Raw genomic sequence first — 20917 nt, forward strand, 5'->3', positions numbered from 1 at the left:
TAATGAATGTTTATTTGTCTGACACTGAAGATCATTTTCATTCCAAGTGTGTATCGTAAATGCCCCCAGTAATGGCTACAGACACAGAAGAGAAGTACCCTCAATTCAGATCCCTTCAGCTGGGGTGACTGAAAGTTTCCGAACTGTTTGCAGTTTACCAGGACACACTGAAACATCATGGGAGAAACGACAGGGAAAGAAGAACCTCCTGAGATACATACACATGCTCTGAGATCTGAACTGCAAACAACTTTCCCTGATAAATCTTCACCTCCTCATAATTTGCTATTCAAGTTTAAAAAGGAATAGTAGGAGACGGATAGCAATAACAAAACTGAAGTCAGTCACGCAGACACGATATGCTGGACACCAGCAACTGCAGAAATGTGCTCCAAGAGCTGTGTTTACTGAGAACCTGAGAAAATAACTTTCCATAAATGTCTAAAAACCAATCATCTATGCATCATGCATATATATGCACATATGAACTCTGCAAGCGTGTGTCTGCGGGTATGGGCATCACTGTGTGAGAGAAAGCATGCCCTCACGGCTGTTTTCTGATAAACACACATATATTACATGGACAGTATCTACACTCTGTATGTGTGTGTAACTATGGTCAAACACACACAATGTAAACAAATGGTAATGATTAACAGAGATATTGGGCTGTATTACCAATTTCGACTGCAGAGAAAAAATTGCTTAAAAAAAAGAAATTGTATGTCCCAAGGTTTGTTTTTACTGCTTCTCATTTCTACTGCTTGCTATTATCTGCACAGCAAAAGGAGAGCAGCGTATTGATTATTTAACTAGAATGTTTACAAGTGGAAAGCTGGGATCTCTGAAAATGAAATGTACGCGGGGGGGGGGGAAGAGTAGAGAAGCTCATTCTATTTCTAAGGAAGATGTTTTGTCCAAAATTATTTGTCTATATAACAGATTTATATAAATACATGTTTATAATGCAGAGCAACTTCAGATTGAAAAGGAAGTCCCCCAACAGGGAAAATGAAAGGACTTCATTCGGCTTCACAGAGTTTACAAGTATTCTGTTCATAACAAAGTTCAAAGAATAATCGAAATTGCTTGCTTACCAATTTATATGTATAATCTTAGTGAAGCACATGAAATACTTCAATCCATTAACTGTATGAACAAGTCAAATGGCATGACCATGATGCTGGATCAGATTTAACACCAGAAACAGTAACAGTTTCCTCAGGTACTTGAAATAAGTTACTACAATGCATGTGAACAAAACCAATTTTGTTCTATTATTGTAACAATAACAAACCAAAGAAAAATGCCAAGTATTCCGAGGAAGTCTGGAAAATTAACTGTATTAAAGAGGACCTTGGAGCAGTGAAACTGTGCCAATTCCACTTTCTAGTGGGGAAGTGTTCTAGTTGCGGAACAAGGATTGAAAGTGTTAAAATACTTCTTTTCTGTGTTTCCCAGTTTTATTTTTCCCCTATCTTTTGATTTAAGCATTCTTTCCTGTCCTTTCTCTACACGCGTGTTCTTCAGCCCACTTAAAATGTTTTTATCTTGCCTTCTTTTCCCTGCCTTTACTATCAAATTCAGTAGGTTTGAACGATGAACAGCTTGACTTAGCATATTTTTAACCAGCTGGTCTAGCACCTAGCTTGTATTGCATAGTCAGATACAACCAAATGTTTATACAGGAGGTAGCTCTCACGAAGATGAGAAAAACCTAAGTAACGCGCATCCTGGCTTTCTTTTATTTACCACTTAGAAATGAAAGTTTGGGTTGTTTACTGCAGCCGCACAAGGGACTATTAATAACCCTTAAAAGCTAAGCTGGAGGGAAGGGATGCCGGATCAGCAATGGATGCATGTACAAACGCCTGGGAAAATGCTCCAAAACCTCTCAGGAGCGCCAGATCATCTAAAACAAGGACTAAACTCTCGGAGGTCACAAGCCATCACCAGTGACAGCAAAAAACTTGATTCCAGGCACAGAACGCTCCTACTTCGGGCAGGGGAAGACAGGCGTATCTACGTCATACCCAAACCCCGTTCGTCATACCCCAACCCTGCTCTTGACACTTCGCGAGAGAGGTGACGGCCAAAACTTGCAGTCAAGAGTTTCGCTTTATTCTCCCTTTTTTGTTGTTGGTTTGTTTGTTTGGGGTTTTTTCCTTTCCCCCGCTCAGGCAGAAGGATGTTCTCTTGACAGAGGGCCGGGATGTTAACTTGCCTAAAAATAATCGCTCCTGCTAGATCAACAAAAGGTCATGTGCTCGGCGGAGCGCCTTCCCAAGTTTGACGGGAGGGCGAGGTTGGAAGTTGAACCCCCCGCCTCGCCTCGCCTCGCCTCGCCCGCCACCGGGCATCCCCAGCCGCTCGGGGACTCCCCGGACAGGGGCGGGGAGAAGCTGCCCGGTAGGGCACCTTACTCGCTCGGGCCGGTGCGGTGTGGAGCGGTGCGGGCTGGAGGAGGAGACGGCTGCCTCCGAGGCGGCGGAACAAAGCTGCGCACCGCCGGGCCGCCCGGGTGAGGGGCGCCCGCCGCGGGCACGGGGCTCCCCCGCCCCGCCCCCACCGCCGCCCGGCTGACACGCCGTTTGAATAGCCAAGGTAACGTTTGCGGAGCCACACACACACACACGGGACCGACGGAGGGGGGAAGCATCTCCCCGGCCTGCCGCCGAGCGCCGGAGTTGCGCGCCCGTCCCCGCGCGTCCGTGCGAGCTCGCACCGCGAGCAGCCGATCCGGGCACACGCGCGCAAACACGCGTGCTCCTATCAATAAATTAAATAATAAAAAATACAACAACAAACAAACCACAAAACAGAACAAAAAAAAAAGGGGGGGGGTGGGATGACACCCCCCCATCTTCCCCCCCCCCCCCCAAGGCGAAAGGCAACGGCCCCCCCCCCGCCCCAAAAACTCGACTCACCTTTCAAACTCCTGAGGTAAATCAGGGTCAGTTAGCATGCTGGAAAAGCACAATTTCCCTTTGTCACAGCAGCCACCTATGGTCGCCTCCAACTGAACCTGTCAAGTGAGTCCAAACCTTCTAAACCGATTGATTTTCTCTCTCTCTCTCTCGCTCGCTCTCCCTCCCTCCCTCTCTCTCCCTCCCTTTCCCTCCCTCCCTCCCTCCCGGCTCGCTCGCTCGCTCGGAGCTAGGACTCCTTGACCAGTCTCTTAAAGGGGCAGCGCGCCTCGCAGCAGGCAGCTCGCGCAGCTCCCCCCACGGAGGCTGCGAGGCACCGGGCAGCCTCGGGGTGCCCGTCCGCTCCCTCTCAGTTCCGCTCCCCCGCTGCCGCCGCCGAACGCGAAAAGTCAACTCGTCCAATGTCCTAAAACCCGGGGGGGAGGGGGGGGAGGATGGGGGGTGTGTGAATGGATAGCGGGGAGTCAAAAAAAAAAAAAAAGCCCGACAATCCACCTAAACCAGCAGAGCAAATCTCCTGCGCTGGGGAAGATCAGTGGAGAAAGAAGATAAAACAAGAGCAGACTGATTAAATTGAAACAGTTATCAACTCTCTCGGAGTTGAAATAGGGGAGAAAAGATTAGGCACATAAAAATGTTACCAAAGGCATTTGTGCTCCGAAGAATTTTCATTCCTTGCTCTCTTTCCCCCCTCCCTCTGCGCTCTCTCGCTTTCTCTCTCCCTCTTTCTCTCTCTTTGGGGAGGGGAAAAAAAAAAGAAACAGCACCACCACCAACCACCCCGCACAACAATCAGGCATTGTTCGGAGGGAAGAAAAGCAACTTTGACAGATTGAAATATAGCAGAGGCCCCTTCAAGGAAACCTGTAAACAACTTGTCACTCACTCTGTCGGTCTCACTGTTAGCTCTTGCTTTCCACAAAGTGCTGCGAACCGTCCTGGCAACAAACCCAAAGTTTCCTCAGCTCCCAACTCCATCAAACAGCCCTGTTGTGTGCAAGGGAAAAGGTAGCCGCATGCCAGAAGAGCGGGCGCGCACACACGCGAAACAACAACAAAAATAAACTTTCCTTTAGTCTGCTGGGGCTTATTTTCTCTTTATACCCCCCCTCTTTTTTTGCCTTCCCCCCCCTTTCCCCGGCCGCAACCGAAGTCCCTCCGCTGTGGCTATTTGTGATGCCCCCTGCCCGGGCAGCCCCGGGTAACGAGCCCCTGGGCTGGCTGGCGTCGCGCAGCCTCCGCGGCACTGCCAATTATCCAGACACCAACCGGGCAGGCGGGCAGGTAACGGGCCTTTGACACGCGGGGAAGAAGTGGCAGCAGCCGCCGCCGCGGTGGGGACAGCCCCGCATCCCGGACCGGGGACAGCCGCTCCGCCGCGTCAGGGAGGGCAAGGGAGGGAAGAACTGCACCGCCCGGGCCGAGCAGAGCGGGGAGGTGGGGGGGGGGCAGCGGCTGGGAGAACGCCGCAGCAAACTCCCGTCCGAACCCCCGGGACGAGCGGCGGGCTGCTGTGGAAGCGGAGCGCACGATGCCTCAGCAGCAGTCTGCCGGCCCGTGTGCAGTCCGGCACGGAGCTCGCAGGGAGCAGTGGGGCGGGGAGGGGGGGGAGTGCAAAGAGAATAGAGAAAAAAAACTGTCTCCCTGTTCTTTAGCACACACACCCACACATAACCACTTATCTATACTCCATTCTTTCGAGTTTCCCAGCCCTAATTCCTTTCTCTACTGTTTTTTATTTTTCCTTTTTTTTTTTTTTTCCTCCTTTAATTTGCAGCTGGACAACATTAAGGGCCTTTAAAAACCACGAGGTTTTGACCCCACAACAGTTTCATTAGGTCCGCTGCCCCCTCTCTTCTCTTATACCTCCCTCCCAGTGACACAGAGAAAGCAAGTTTACTTTCTGAAACATATATACGCATTCATGCAGAGCGGCCAGGAGATGCTCAACATTTTCATGCCCGCTGGCTTAAAAAAATTCCAATAGAAAAACTTATTATTTTTATTAATATCCAACGGCTACACTGTTTAGTTCACTCCTTTTCCCACTCAATGCATATGTTACAAACCAGAAAGCTTATACAGGGGCCAGTCAGTCCAGGCTTGGCATAAATGCATCATTGGCTACAAGTCTGGGATGATCATTTTAATCACGAGTAGCAAACCCACTTGCAATTTACGTGCATCACCCCCCAAGAGCATTAGACCATTCACGAAGCAAAATGCCGAAGCTAAGTTTGTAAAGGCGTCGTCACCGTAGTTCATAAAAGAGGATCAGCGAAGGCTGCCTCCAGCCTGCCTTACACCACCACGGCACTCCAAGCCAAGTCGCATGCAATCTGTCAACTTCTGGCATGAGGTAGATCTAATGGCTCCTCACTGTGGGGCATGGTAAACCAACTTCCTCCAGTAGCCCCTAGCAAATAATATTTTCGACAGAGATCCATTCATAGGAGCCTGACAAACCTAGTTAATATGTACAAGGATTTTTCATTTGTTATTTAGTAGCTAGCCCTTTTAGGACAGCTATGAAGTAGACATTGAAAAGGCAGCAGATGATTAAAAAGAACAATTCCAAATACTTTCTCTTTCATCTGAGGGTCTCAAACCATGTTAAGTCTCACATTACTCCTCTGCAGGTAATAAATATAATTAGGGCTGATTCCAAAACTTTATTTGTATTGAAAAGTATCTCACTCTGCAGGGGCTCCATTCAAATCAGCAAATCTCTGTGTGGAGTAGGAGGCTACTTAGTAGGAGAATTTGGCCTCAAATGAGGAAACTGAGATGCAAGCAGGCTTAATAGCTTGCCCAAGTTGACACAGTTAGCCAACTCCAGCAAAAGGATGAGAAACAAAGATCCCATGTGCCTCAAGAGTCGACAACAGTCCTTATGCTGTTGGAAGACTGATATTACAGCTTTTTTTCCACACAGCGGCGTGATTTTTACATCTACTTTTTGGTTAAAACATACTACATTGCTGTATTCACATTTGTAAGGCCCCTTTTCTTGGTCTTTCATTTTCCCCTTGATGCACCATTATCCATCCATAAATGCTCTTCCTTCCCTGCCACTTCTTGCTTTGCTTTCCCTGTTTCCTCACACTTGGCCTTGGGAGAAGTTTGCAGAGAGAAGCCTCTCAGAACCCCCAACTGGGGAAAAATTGAGACCACTATTTAGTAAAAAATATTCCCACAATTATTTTCATCAAAATGGGACTACCATACTTTAATTGCACGTTAGCTCCAATTAGCTCTCTAACCTCATATCCTTTCTTCAACTCAGCTCCACTTCACAACTGCCCTTCTTCTACCAGGTCCCTTCCTCATCTGTTCCCATGTATTTTCTCCTTCCTGCATCATTCCCTGTTTGAACTTTTTCAGGGCAATGATCACGTACTCCTCCAAGCTGGTATTATGACTGCCATTATGAGGCTTGGTGGTTGCTGGCTTTCAGCTAATATGGTTATAAACCAGAGCAGTCACCATAGGCGTCAGGAATTATGGCAGAGGACATTGGCTAAACTACGAAGAAATACAATGAACCATAATAAAGGGGGGAAATGTCCAGGGGAGGAAACAAAGATAGCTGAGCAAGAGGGAGAGCTGAGAAGGGGAAAGGAAATGGAAGAAAGGAAGGAAGTAGAAATCAATCCCCTAAATGCTTCTGACATGAGCCCTTCTTTTCCCTTAGCCTAGTTTACATTTACTCTTACCCCCACGTGTTTTGTGCTCAGGTACCTACCCCTTCTTCTTAGTTTCCTTCATTTTACTTTTTCTACAACTACCAATCTCTCTTTCCCACCTGAGCAGAGGGAAACAAAGTGGGGTCCAAAAAGGAGAGAAAAAAAGTTACTGTTGCTATTGTATTAATATTGTGTTAATGTATCATTGGATTGTTATTGGATTATTAACAGTATGTGGTACAGATTTATTGATAAAATTATATTCTCATAGGAAGTTCAACTGCGATCACAAAAGGGAGAAAAAGCAACTTAAATGGTTTGAGGGAATCTTTGAAACCCTTCTACAAATCATTTTATATTAACTGTAAAGCTTGCTTTTTAGAAATTGCCAGGGCATATCACAAGGGCTGCTATCATATCAGAAAGTGAAAAAACTGAGGAATTGGGATAAATAACCACTGATTGAGAAAAAAGAAAATACATGTAATAATATGCAGCTGTCCAGGTTTTAATATATGAAGCTTTATCTTGTCCTGAAACTTCTGACTAGCAATAGCAAGCCCTGATGCCCCTTTTTACTGAGCTAATTACAAAATCCACTTGCAACCTGAGAGATCCACATTGCAATTCTCTCAATTATCTTCTCAAACTGAAAGTTCAGGATATAAGTTCAGATATCTTCAACTGATGAGAAAAATGAAATACACACACAGCCACCCTCCAGCAGATCAGTTAACCTGCATTTCTTTTGCCTTTCTTCCTTTTAGGGGTACCCAGAACAAGTCCAGGTAAAAAAGGACAATTTGGGTTGAAATGAACAAAAAAGCTCTGATTTTCATTTGGGTGCAGGGAAACAACTCAAATCATAAACTCCTGTCTGATTTTTTGTGCTTAACTGATTTTTTTTTTTGTTGCTATTGTGGTTCTCCAGTTCAAGAGGTGAACCAAAAAATCAATTATCCACCCAGCTCAAGTTAGAAATACCATAACTGTGGAACATCACATAGACAGAATCCACAGGTCTTTATACAAGCATATTGGCAGAAGGAAAATCTTAAACAAAACATGAACTGTTTGGGGTTTTTTTAATTAACAAATGATAGCACTTCAGCCTGGTGCCTTTGGCAAATACTGCAATACAGTAAGTAAAGGAAGTGCTGGAAAAAAATAAGAGCTTTTTGGGTTTTGTTGTTTCCACTTTAGGTTTTAATAATAGAGACCTACAAAGTCCAAGGAAATGTAAGATATTCCACAGAATGATTTACTGGAAAATTCTCACAGAAAATATGCAAAACTCTGAAGATCCCAAATGGATTTTCTTTTTCAGGCACACATTCAAAACAACTGCAGCATTAAGAACGAATCCGTAAGATTTCTAATAAAGGGTGTGTGGAACAGGTTACGAGTGAGCAGAGGGAGAACAGACTGGGATTGATGCATTTACTATGAAGAATATCTCACAAATAATGAGTGCTTACTTCAGATTATGGAAATGTTTAGCTACAATGCAGTTTGGATCATATGCTTAGGAACAGATTTTTCCTTTCAGTGTGTATGCCTAGCTGCCATTTCCATTAATGAGAATTAAGTACATGTGTCAAGAGGAGAAGTTAACTCTTAGAAATATAACTAATCTATGCTTTTTTTTTTAAAGAATGTAAATGCCACATCAGGCATGTTCGGTGTTGGCAAAACTGAGTGCTGAATATAGTATAGCAAAATCTGAGAAGGAGAAGGCGGTCTGGAGGACTGAAAATTCTGTGCTATTTAGAGTTTTTCAATTTACTGAATTTCTTCAAGGAAAAGTAAAACCATCACATTTGCAAGTGGGAAGCCCTCATTTATCAACTATTTACTTGCAATTTCAGCAGGGGCCTAACATCTGCAACCCTCCCTGTAAAAGAGAACTGACACTACCCTTACGAAGAAATCTGAACCTTCATCTAAAATTTGAATTCCGACTTGCCTCAGGGTCACTAAATATTACAATAAAGTTCCTAATAATTTTTTTTAACAGAAGTCGGCATCTTTTTGTTCTGCATCAGCCAGGGGAAAGGAACCTCAAAATTAATGCAGATGTAAACTACAGTATTTCAAAAAAACCCCAAAATAGTATATGCAAACACATTAAAAATTATGTTGAATATGTATCTTAGCAAAACCTAACTTCTAATTGTGGAAATGAGAAAAATTAGAGAGAGGGTGCATTCCCGATTTTGTGTCATGTATCTATCCCCCCTCTCCAGTTCCTTTATTTTGGGCACAGCTTGTTTTATTATTTCTCTTTACTGTCACTACAGGATCTCTTTACTGTTTGTCTTAGTAGCCTTGGTCTGCACAGAAGAAGCTTGGATAAATTTTAAATAAAAACAGGAGAGTTTCAAAAAAATAGCCACAAAAATAGAGAGCATATCCATGGATAGGAAGTGTTCCTGAAATGATTTAAGAAACTAACTGGATTTCAAATTTACAGTTTCTCATTAAGGTTCTGAACATAAAATGTTACTAAAATAGGAACCTGTTGCTCTCTTTTTTATCCCCCCCCCCCCCCCCCCCCCATGTTCTTTTTTCAGCACAGTTATTTTGCACAGAACATATCGTCCCAGCCAAAGCCCACAGCCTCACCTTACATGCAGTCTCCCTACTCTGCCTCCATCCTGATCGGGATGATTAATTTCTGAGTGACAGGCCTGTTTACTGTCAGTGCCCATTCGATCTTCAGCCTCTGGGATGACAATGCCAGCAGGAATGCTCCTCCTCCGTGCCATTTTCAATGACTGTTATGAGCACGTAAATGCCTGCCACGATACACCCAACAATGAAGCTAACTCATTTCATACAGATAACCGACTCCCATCAAAAGGAAATTACTCCCTTTTCCCCTGGTGTGTGTGCACAGGAGTGGTTGGTAGAAATCAAGTCTCTTCTGAACAGGCAACCTAAATTTTACAGCCAAATATAAGTTTCTGAGCCTGAGTATACTAAAACCACAATTTCGATCTGTTTGTAAAAGTAGATAATAATTGTTGACTGTTGCTCTGAGTGCACTGAATTGGAGATCTTTCTGCTTAACCCAGTGGACCCTTCTGCGTGGCTCTCAATATAATTCCTGCAGGTTTTATCACCACATTCTTGTCACTTCCTCAATAACAATTCTGTCTCTTTTCTTTTTTTTAAGTCATCCACTGAAAAGGGTTAGAGTCATCAGTTTGTCTCTGTATTTCTAATCTGACTGCTTTTCCCACTGTAGTCTGCTCTTACTAACCTATGCACCAAAGACACTGCGTTTAAAACAAACAGATTTGTTTCCATCGATTGTCTGATGTAAAACAAGCATCATGCAATTAAAAGTGCAAGGGTGTTTTGGAGTAATCCACAGCACCTAGTCCTGCATTTTGTGAAGGTATTCCAGCTTTCCTTTTGTGGCTTGCTCCAGTGTTTGCTATTGAAATTCTCTGTGCCCACAGATACATCTACTGTCTGCTTCTCTTCACTAGAAGCAGTTGCTTTTTTAGTGTCATTATGATCACCTATTACACTTTTAGCATAGGATTAGAGCCACCTTCAGCTAACCAGATTGAGCTCTTTGGCACTGGGCATGATACAAATACATATAGTTGAATTCATAGTTCTCCATTTTATATACTCCATTGGGTCAGGGAAAATTTAGGAATACAAAATACTCCCAAATAATAATATTATCATTTTCTGTCCACTTGGTACTAGAAGAACGCTGAGGAAGGCCTTTTGTAAGAAATATTCTCTATCTGAACCAGTTTATAATTAGACAAAGAACACAAAAAAAGGTAACATTCTTACATTCTGTAAATTGCTTATCTATTTTATTCCCTTTTAGTCTGTATAGTCATAAGAATGCATGTAATTGCTATCTAGTAAATGTTTCAAAAATATAGATGCTGAGGTGTATGTTTTTTTAAATTCAGAACAAATTTGGAAATATATTCCCTTTCTACCATACCATGCACAAGGTCCCTACATTACATATACAGTCTATGGTAAGATTAATACAAATCAGTGTTTATTAACTGCAATTTACTTATATTAAACTTGTTATACATGTCACTGGGAAGATCAAACTGTAAATTAAGCAATGATTCTAATGACATTAAATACATCTCTGTATGGGAAGGAGTTATAAACCATGTTGCTATCTTATACCTTGCACACTGAAACAGCAATCAACGAGTACACAGAGTTATGTTTCATTTATAAGTTACAAAAGCATACCATACCAATTCATTTATTTTAACGCTGCTCTGATGCAGTTTTATGAGTGATTTTCTACTTCGAGTAAATGAAAAACTAATGCCATTTGGTTCTGCCGAAGCAAAAAGCTGAACTCCCGCTTCCAACACACAAACTCCAATTCAGCCACTATTACAGAGAAATAAATACATAAGTATGGTATAAAACAGACCAATGGCTTGTTGTTATTGCTATTTCTATGGAGGCTTAACTCTTGCTTCTCATCTCTCATTACATGGGACAGCCAGAGGCTAGAAACATTGCTGGGATAGCATGCTAAAGGCCCCTGGGAATGCTTCTGCACCTTGTGTGGGGAAAAACTGAGAAAATATTGCTACAGTATTCTGTAGCATAAGTAAGGGAAAATCAGAATATTCCTAAGGACACTCTTCAAAATCCCTAATGTGTTGACTACCTTCTACTACCAATTATCATGTAAGCAAGACAGATCTTCAACAATTGCCCCTGAGGTATATTGAGAATATAAAATAATCAGGAAACTAAAAAAAAAAAAAAAACAAAAACCAGCACAGAAAAGAAAAAAGAAATAAAGAAGACCACTGGCTTGAGAGAAACATTCACTATGATTAAAATACAAAGAAGTTTCCCAGGAATATTTATCAAAGAAAATTTGTGTAATATATTTTCCTCTTCCTGGAGAAGATCCAATGCTGAGTGTCTCTTCTCTTGCCATATAACATTGTGCTGAATCCAGACTGCACATTTGCTCACCCACTTTTCCCCTTAAATAACACTTTCTATTTCTGATGTGGCTTTTGTTTTGTTTTACAAAGTTTAATTTCTCTTTCTTTGTTGATGCATTTTCCTTTTGTCATTATTTCAGAGTTGTGTAAAAGTAATTAGCGACACGATGCCAAGGACCGAAACTCACAAGCAACCTAAATATTCTGATTCACTGAGAATGCAGTCCATAATTTACAAAGTGCCTGACCCCTGTCCAATAAATAAAATAAAACAAATTGGGCAACTTCTGCATGTTAACAGCCTGAGGCATACGGAGAAAGATGTCAAAATGCCGAAACAGTGCATGTCATCACATCAGATATCATAGATAGTCTTTTGACACTTGTTTGAGAAACAAAATCACATTCGTACACACCTTTTTAGCATTTGACCCCATGTGATCATTCCTGTCAACCAACTCTCCTGGTATTTGCATGTAGCCACTGTCCTTTCTTGAGAGGCCTGTGGTTCAAAAGCTGGGCAAAGATTTCACCTGAGAATGTCACAGGCGAAACTTGTTTTCTAATGAATTCCGAGCGAGCAATAGAATGGCAGCAGGTGTCTCCACAAGTGCAAATTGAGTGGAAAATAGGAGATTTTTTTAACTGGCCTTGTCTTTTGGTTGTGGGTATTTTTTTTTGTTGTTGTTGTTTATTTTTGCAATGTGCCTAAAATTTCTCAGTCCCAATACTGTCAATACTAAGTTAAAACCTGCTGTATACTGTCTGGGCAGGCCTTTGGCACAAAAGCAACCAGACAGAGCTCTGTGATTACAACCTCTGAGAAGCCCACAGTTTTTAGATTGATTTGTGGGCCATGACACACAGAGCCACTGAAAAAAAAAATGCCTATGATGTTACTAGGTATTTGTGTTTAATTGCATGAAAAAAGATGTACATCATTTAACAAAAATTTTCTTATGATAGTTCGAAAAATCACCACAGAATTTAAGTGAGGACTCTGCCTCAAATACAGAAACCACAGCCTGGTTCAAAACATGAGACTGTTTGCCACTATGTTATGTCCTAGATGTTTCAAACAAGGTGGGCTCACACTGGACATGCCTCTATAATGAGAGGGAAGTTTACTCCCATCCCTGATCTCCTGCTTAACTCTGGCATGTACATTGCTTCACAGAATTAGTTAGGCTGGAAAAGATCTTTAACATTATCAAGTCCAACCTTTACCCCAGGACTACCAAATCCACCACTAAACCATGTCACTAACAGTCTCGTCTACATTTTCAAACACTTCCATAAAACATGAGCCTAAGTATGAAGTGGCTTAAAATATAAAATAAACCTTTTTTTTTTTTTTAAGACAGAAAAAAACAGGCAAGCATACTACTGAGTTTGATACCCTCAAATACCAACCAAGATGGACCCATGATTGCACAACACCCCTCAAAGGACCACAGGTGACTGGTGCAGATCCAGGCACACCTGGTTGGAGCCACACAGGCCCAGTTGGATAGAAAGAGCCTAACATGTGCTACAGAACCTTATTTATTAGAGGTGTGGTCTGCAAAGGCAGAGTGAGAACGTGCTTTTACGTGGCTAACTCCAAATATTGTATTTGGACACAATTCAGAGATAAACATGTGAATCTTAGTTCTCTGGTATGGCAATACTCTAGGAATCTGGACCAAATGTGAATTACAAGCTGCATAAAAGACTGTTTCCTACTTTGTATTTGTATGTTTGCATTTTGACCGAATGACTTGTTCTGGTAATAACTGAAGAAGTAAAAAGGAGCAACCAGTCTTCCATTCCTTTATATCAGAAAGTTTTGGTTGTATTATTTATCTTTTCCCTAAGCAGTGCCTTAACATTTTCCTCATACAGAAGTCAGTCTATTCAAGATTAAAATTTGCACTGCTTTTCTTTGAATTTTTTCTGTTTCTGTCATTCTTCAGGTAGCCTAGCCCATAAAGAACTCAGTATTACAGGAAAGGGCTTGCTACTGACATACGTCACTTTAGTATTTTCAGCATTATTTCTTATTGTATTTTCAACAACTGGATCTTACCTTTGGATCATTCCACCAACTTCGATTAAGCATTCCATAAGGAAACATAGGTTATCTTCCCTTCAACTCCCAAGTGGTCAGAATTATGCTAGAACAGATCAGTGAGCATCATCACATCCATTTTTCTGCCTGACATGCAGAAAAAACACCACACTGTCAGCACCACACTTGCTTAGACAACCTGCCTGTCTTCCTGCATGGAATTCTCTACCATTTTCTCCAGCCCTGACTTGAATGATTCTGTCTCAGATGCATATGTTTCTGTACAGCTGGTCACAGTTATTTTCAATTCATTTATATATATATATACACATATATATATGTTAAACACCACCTACTACACAGACTTTAGATACCCCTGTTGTAATTTTCCTACAGAAATAATTGATAGTACACTTTTAGTTTTGACTTCCATCCCTCAGAGGACTATCTAATTCTTCAAAGTACTACTATTCCACAACCACTTCTCTAATAGCCCGTTGTGAAGGTCTTTTCCAAAAAATATCTTTAAAGGCAAAAAAAATTAAATCTGATAATTGTATTTTATTATTTGTTGACAAGCTCAAGAAATTAGCATTAGACATTTTTCTTCACAAAGGCTATGCTGATGGATAGCTATAGTATCACAATGCTCATCTATATGTCTCCTAATTTTATTTTTTATTACTATTTCAACCAATTTATCAAGTAAGGGAAGAAAATTCATTAGACTAATTCTCAGCATTAATTCTACTGTTCAATTAAAGGGAAGCAGAAAAATTGCTATCGCCAACCTTACAGGTTAGAAGCCAATATTAAAGGAAAGACTACATATTAAGTTAGCAGCCCTATTTGAGCTCACCATCAATTTCCCGTAGCACTTTTTGATATGTCTAACTTTAGCTGCTGAGCTGTTGCTCTTCATTTGATGAGTTTAGTACCTACTTTTCCTTCACTTTTTACTCTTACACTAGCTAATCCTTAATATTGCAGAAGAATGGCTACAGGTTAGATTTCCCTCTTAAGTCTTCTGTGATAGAATATGACAACGAAATAATTTGGTTTTTCATCAGACCTGTTATCCTCCTTACCTGTTACTCTGTGTTATAATACTGAGGAAAAAAGATCCTTAACTATTATTCTGTATTACGGCACTGAAGGAAAAATTACTACAAACTTGATGTGGACAGCCTTTTAGAAAACATCTGAACTTACTCCTAATTTCAGCAGACCAACCCATCCTCAAGATACCACACTTCTTTTGGATTGCGTTTCTAGCTTTCTTTTTTGCATTTCTAGCTAGCAATAATTTTAATCCACACCCATTCCAATAGTACACCTCCTTTCCTAATACTGTATACTCAGTGTTCCAAAGCAAGTGTTCGAGCAACTTGAAACCAAACCCACCTCTGGACTAGGTAAGACCTCAGGGGTTGATAAAATTCCACCATTCATTGATTTACTGAGGCAGCCTATAAAATCAAAACCTGTCTTTGTCAAGGCGGTATGAAATGGCAACAGCTCTCTAAAGATAAGGGAACTATAGCTTCCTGTATCAGATACTTGGGCCATGGATTTTGTGAGATTAAGTCACCATGTAGGAGTTTTGATAGTCTCTGCACATAGCTGGACTAGCCCATAAAAAGAGAAATACAGTAATTTTTAGTAATGATCCAAAGACCTTAATTTACAAATCTGATTACAGAGTTTTGCGTGACTACTCTGCAAAGCTGGCACTATTTCCATAGGCAGGAAAGAAAGCATGTGAAAGCAGGATGGAAAAGTTTCAACATTAACCAAAACCTGACAAGTTATTTCTTTTTTTTTTTTTTCTTTTAAAATATATATATTTTGTATAAACCTTACTAAATATTTCCTTGTATTAGAATTTTAGCTGTGGTTTTTTTTCTGTGATTGGTAAATATGCACAGTCTCCCAGCCACTCTCTCTGATATCCATACAGGACCTGTAATGTGACCTGTCATCTCTAAAATATAGGATATTCAATTACAACTTCTTAGTACTGCATTTTAAAAGGTTGTTACACACAAAATCTATGTACCACAATTCAGTTATTAATATAACATAACATGAATAAACTACATGGGGAGGACAGCAGAGAGCAAGCCTCTTCGAAACAATCTGTTGGACTATTCAGATTCACAGATTAACCAATAAAGGAGTAAAGGAGGCTCACCCCCACCTATGTTGGCAGTACAGAGACAACAGACCCCTTATGCATGCTTAACTGAAACCCACATCATGTGGACAGTGAATCCCATGTATCATTGTTGTATTAACCTGGCTGCACAGAGTCACTCTTTGCATAAAGCAGGAGCACCTGTCTAGGATTTTCAGATATTCAGCATTGGTTCCTGAAGAGTCAGATGTTGCTGAGCCATTTCTGCCCATCCACAGATCTCATAGATCACTGCATAAAGCAACAAGGCAGTACATTGTCACTAAAACCATAGCACATTGCCCAGTTCTTTACAGTTTGCATGTCTAGAGAAGCTTTCACACTTACATTCATTGAGTCAGTTACAATGCAGAAGATCCCTCTAAGAAACACATGCAGGTCTCATGGCATCATTCTACACTGAAAACTGACACTGACCATTTCCATTTGCATACCAGTGAGTAAAAGTTTCCTCACATTTAGACTATGGACAATTCTTATTTCTGGTGATCTAAAATACATCTATAATATAGAGGTAATGTCCTTAACAGTGTGACCATACTCCTTGGACTTAGGCCTTTACTCACCATGTAAGTGTCATTGTTTTCTCAGTGTTTAAATAATACACAGAGCTGAATGAAACATTCAAAGAAAACATTCAGTTTATGTACTGTGATCCATTTCAAGCATCAAAAAAAATACAAACCTAATAAAAATAATGAAAAGATAAGTGTGAAGTGCCTTTACAAATATAAAGAATCTATAAAGCCGTCACTAGGTGGGTCCATAGCAATGGATTAGACTTTGAGAGATGTTACGTGCACAACATTAATGCTTAAAACAGATGCAATACAGACAAAAGGAGAGTCTGGAAACAGGAAAGCTAAGTGGGAGACATTCTTTCCTCGAGCTGCAGAGCCATCAGGCCTGAAAACCCAAGGGCTGAGGGGCTGTATTTTGCACTGACTGCCCACCCTTGTAAATGTTTTTGTTAGGAAGGGTACAATTGAAATTATAACAGAAGTTACTCATGTTATCGGATTAGCAACTCCACATGCTCACATAAAAGCGGTATTTCTTCTTTCTGTAGGAGTAAGGTTGAGGATGATGGAAGGTATTTTTATAGACCTAAATCGCTGCATCTTCAAGCCAAAGGAGGAATGTTCCTAAATTCATCCTTGAAAGTATTTCTCTGGGGCAGTGAGTGGAAAGGAAAGTGTCATTTCTTAAATTACTTTCCTCTTGAACTGCCATAAGGATAGGGTGTGGGTTCCAGGCAGAAAACCCATTATTTTTGGTCTGGTCACATTTATTCAGATCTGGACAGATTTTAGCCAAGTAGGAAACTGCCTCATTGTGGCCACCATGACAGCAAGGAAGGAATAACAGGTATTTTCTCATTTCTGTTAAGTAGAAGCCTCTATGAGAAACAAAGATGATGGAAAACATGGGTGGATTATTTGGTTCCAGCTGGCTTCACGTCACAGAGTAAGGAAATGCCACGATCTTTGACAGGTTCGTATTAGAAAAAATCAAGCAAAAGATTGTGTGAAAGCTTCCCATTCCATTATCAAATAATTTGGGGGAGGGAGAAGGATGGGAAACTAGCAGTTTTTCTTTCTAAGCTCTCAGGAACTGTCTATTTTTATGACCCTTTTAGTGTTGAAAGCATTGTCTGAAATAAAGACTAATCTCAAAGGATGTGAAAGCAAACCTAACGTTAGACTATTCAGAAAATGTAAAGCAGGAAGAAATGAACCATTTTTATCTGGTGGAGCTGCTACATAGCAGGTCTAACTTACTGAGCAGTGATAGGTGCCAAGGCCTGGAGGGCCCCCTTGGCCACCAGTCCCTGCATCAGCAATGCTACAGTAGGGCCTGTCTCCATCTCCCCACAGCTCTGCCCTGACCAGCCATGGGTGTGTCAAGCCAGGCCCACCCATAGCCCCACATCCTGGCCTGGCCTCTGTCTGGCACCATGGAGGTGATGAAGCTGTGGCAGTGCCCCCAGCTGCCCTGCTCCTGTTCAGGGTGGTGAGACTGGTCCTGGCTGCCAGCCCCTGCCCTAACAGCCAGGGGGGAGCGCCCATAGCTCCTGGCCCCCAGGGAGCTGCCAGCCCCTTGTTGGCACCCTGACCATAGGCCGTACATCATCGGTCACCCATAATATACCCAATAACCGAACGCCAGTAACAAAACCTGCCCAATAAACTCCAATATTTAAAGCAAATAAAAATCAAAATCACAAGCATCTTCGTTATGGAGAATATAGTGGGAGCGCACCATTCACATGAGTGCGTTGCTCCCAGTTAACACACATAAGTTGTCTATTTACTATATAGAATTAATTACCTTAAACACTAGACAGAGACTGATCCATGGCAGTCAGTAAGGAAGCAGTGGGGACAGTATTTAAATAACTCCCGCTGGTGTTTGAATTCACTGCTACCGAGAAGCTGCTCCTTGCCCTCAGGTCTCACAATTCAACTGTATCTTCTACATTTGGATCTTCCCAGGTCATTGCTTTGAGGAGCAGAGAAGAGACTACCTGGTTCCTCTGAACACTGCCAGAACAAAGAAAGGAGGGCAGTGCTTATGGCTCTCTGTGCCCCACACACCTAATAGGTCAATGATAAAGAATGACTGACTTTAGCTGGGAGAATCTGAGGCCAGCTCTCCTCTACCTGAAGGCTACAAATTCATGCCCTGCTCTTCCTAAAGACCTGTTCCAAGTGCCAGACACTAAAGCTGCAGCTACTGACCCGTCAAAATCAATAAGTCTCTCTAGAAGTTGCTACAAGATGCAGAAAACTTGCTTTGATATAGCATGAAATTGATATTGCATGAAATAGCATGATGATGACCCACTAGCATGGAAGTAAGGTATGCAACTGAGAAAATGGTCCTTCAGCTTCCAGATTCTCTTCTGTGGCCTCTTCCTTCATTTTACTTTCAGTGGCAATGAGTCAAGTATTAAAATTATTTTAATACCTAATTCACTGAACTAGGAGAGAAATCTCCTCCCACAGACAAATTAGCTTTTTATTCTTTCTGAACAGTTTGAACCATTTCATTAAAAGCATAAAAGATCTCGACCAATCCCAGACTCTCCTGCATTCCAGTGGTTGGGCCACTCTCCTCAGAAACACACATCTGACCCCACTCCGGCAAGATGAGAGACTAACCCTCACAGAGCAGCACTTAATTTGTGGATCCAGAGAGATCTCTGAGGAAGATAAGTGCTACACTGTTCGTTTCTACTGAGACAGCAGCACTTCTGAGTCCACTTTAAGTTAAGGATCTCATGCGATTGGAAAGTTTCGGCACAATCAGGGTAGACAGAAGCTAAGAAGAGGTTCTTGGGATCACAAGATTTCATTTAGGCACTTATGCTCTGTCACTGTTCACTTTAAACACTTGCAGATCTGAGCCTTAGCGCAGCTCCAATTAAAGAGAACAAGATATTCCCTATGTAAAGAAAATTGATGTGGTTGGAGTAAAATCCCCAGACAGCAAACAGGCTGGAAATACATGTAAACTCAAGAGTTTGAATCTGGTATTTAGCAACCCCCTTAGAATTAGTATTTTTGTTTCTTAAAAATACATGTTTGACACAACTTTAATATCTGCTCATAGCCATTCAAAAGTTCAAGGAGTGGCAACAGTTAATTTTTGTTAAGTATCACTGTCAATCTGCACTAGGATATGTGCAGAACTCATCACATGGTTCTTTCGGTACAGTTAAACAACCCACTCAGATAAGACAACGTAAGATAGCAGCACTATGATATGAACTAAGTACTATTGTATTATCAGGACACTTTCAAATGAACACTCTAAAGACACTTAGTAATTTCTAAGCAATTTTGACTATAAAATTAACCTTTTTCTGATTTCAACATGCATCACCAAAAAATACATATCATGCAATCTCTAGATACAGAAAACATAATTAAGGTAAAGATGTGCTGCCTATAACAGTTTGAACAGCTAACTCGTAAGGTTGGAATTCCCCAATTTATAAAGCCACTACTGGTCCAGTTTCTTTCAGACCTTTAAGGTCTTGTCAACTCTAAGTATCCCAACTCTGAAAAAAAGTATCTTTTTTTTTTGTGGGGCTTCTGAGAGAATTGGGTAGTTAGTTGTTTTTTTTTCACAGCGCTTTCAAAATACAGAGTATTGCATAAGTGCATGGAATTGCTAAAAGAACTGACAATGGAGCTGGAATTTTCCTTTGGTGAAACACTTGCCTCAACAGCCACGGCTTCTCTCATTGAGAGACTGTTTTCTTTGAATCACTGCTAGTATGTTATTAACTTCTGTAATAGATGGCACGGATTTGTGGAAACCAAGTCCAAAGTTCAGAATAGAGATAGATCTCAGCGGGGATATATTCTGCAGCTTCCTTTGGAGTCCTCTCATCAGTCAAATGTTGATAAAAAGGCAGAGATGGCGCAAGGGATGGAATACTACTTACTGGATGATGTGGAAGTGTCATGAACATTTGAGGAAAACAGTATTTGCTCATACTTTGTTGTCATTGTTTTGGATTTATGGCTGTTCTGAAGAGATGAGGCTAACAGTGTCAGCCATTGTAGCTGATACGCTGTTTGGTCTGGTATTTGGATTTTGGTCAACAGAGGATTTTGCTTTATATGCATGTCAAATATCCAAGATCTTGAGGAATGTTGTTAAACCAGAAAACCTTTTGTTGCAAATCTGATATATTTCATGTCAATAATGCTGCAAAAAAAAGCCACTTATTTTGTGTTATATACTATTTGCTTCCAATTAGCCTGAAAAGAGAAGAGCAAGGAAGAAGGTGAAAAGACCAATGAAACTCAGAACTTTTGAAGTTCTTCAGAAAGGTTCTGTTCAAACAGCAGCTCGAAGTATAGTCTGGTTCTTATTTTATCCTAAGTTGGCTTATCCATCTACCATAAGGACTTCTTTAATTCCTGTAAAACAACTGTGTGTTCAGGAGAGTGTCTATTCTGAAAATGTTTCTATTCATAAAAACGGTCTTGCTGAATTCTAGCTCTCCAGTATGTTTGCAACTCAATGTGAGATTTACTGGCTGACAGATAAAAGATGTCTTTTTCAAGCAC

At 41.3% G+C, this 20917-nt stretch overlaps 1 protein-coding gene across 23 annotated transcripts in view; it reads right to left on the reverse strand.

Annotated features, from left to right (window-relative positions):
- Positions 1–20917, reverse strand: part of SOX5 (SRY-box transcription factor 5) — a 645963-nt gene that overhangs the window by 290695 nt on the left and 334351 nt on the right. For 3 of the 23 annotated variants that reach the window (XM_061444596.1, XM_061444583.1, XM_061444577.1), the window contains exon 1: positions 3814–3984. The exons of 10 other annotated variants lie outside the window; for them this stretch is intronic. In XM_061444596.1, the coding sequence (XP_061300580.1) occupies positions 3814–3905 (92 nt within the window). In that variant the 5' untranslated portion in view covers positions 3906–3984. Of the gene's footprint in view, positions 1–2927; positions 3026–3568; positions 3589–3813; positions 3987–20917 lie in introns of those variants that run through there. 10 more of the 23 variants (XM_061444597.1, XM_061444578.1, XM_061444579.1 and 7 more) reach the window with 6 other exon arrangements.

The sequence above is a fragment of the Pezoporus flaviventris genome, unplaced genomic scaffold (assembly GCF_033815535.1).
Source record: "Pezoporus flaviventris isolate CSIRO_AGI_PZ_B2104156 unplaced genomic scaffold, CSIRO_AGI_Pfla_v1 ptg000002l, whole genome shotgun sequence".
Lineage (NCBI taxonomy): Eukaryota > Metazoa > Chordata > Aves > Psittaciformes > Psittacidae > Pezoporus > Pezoporus flaviventris.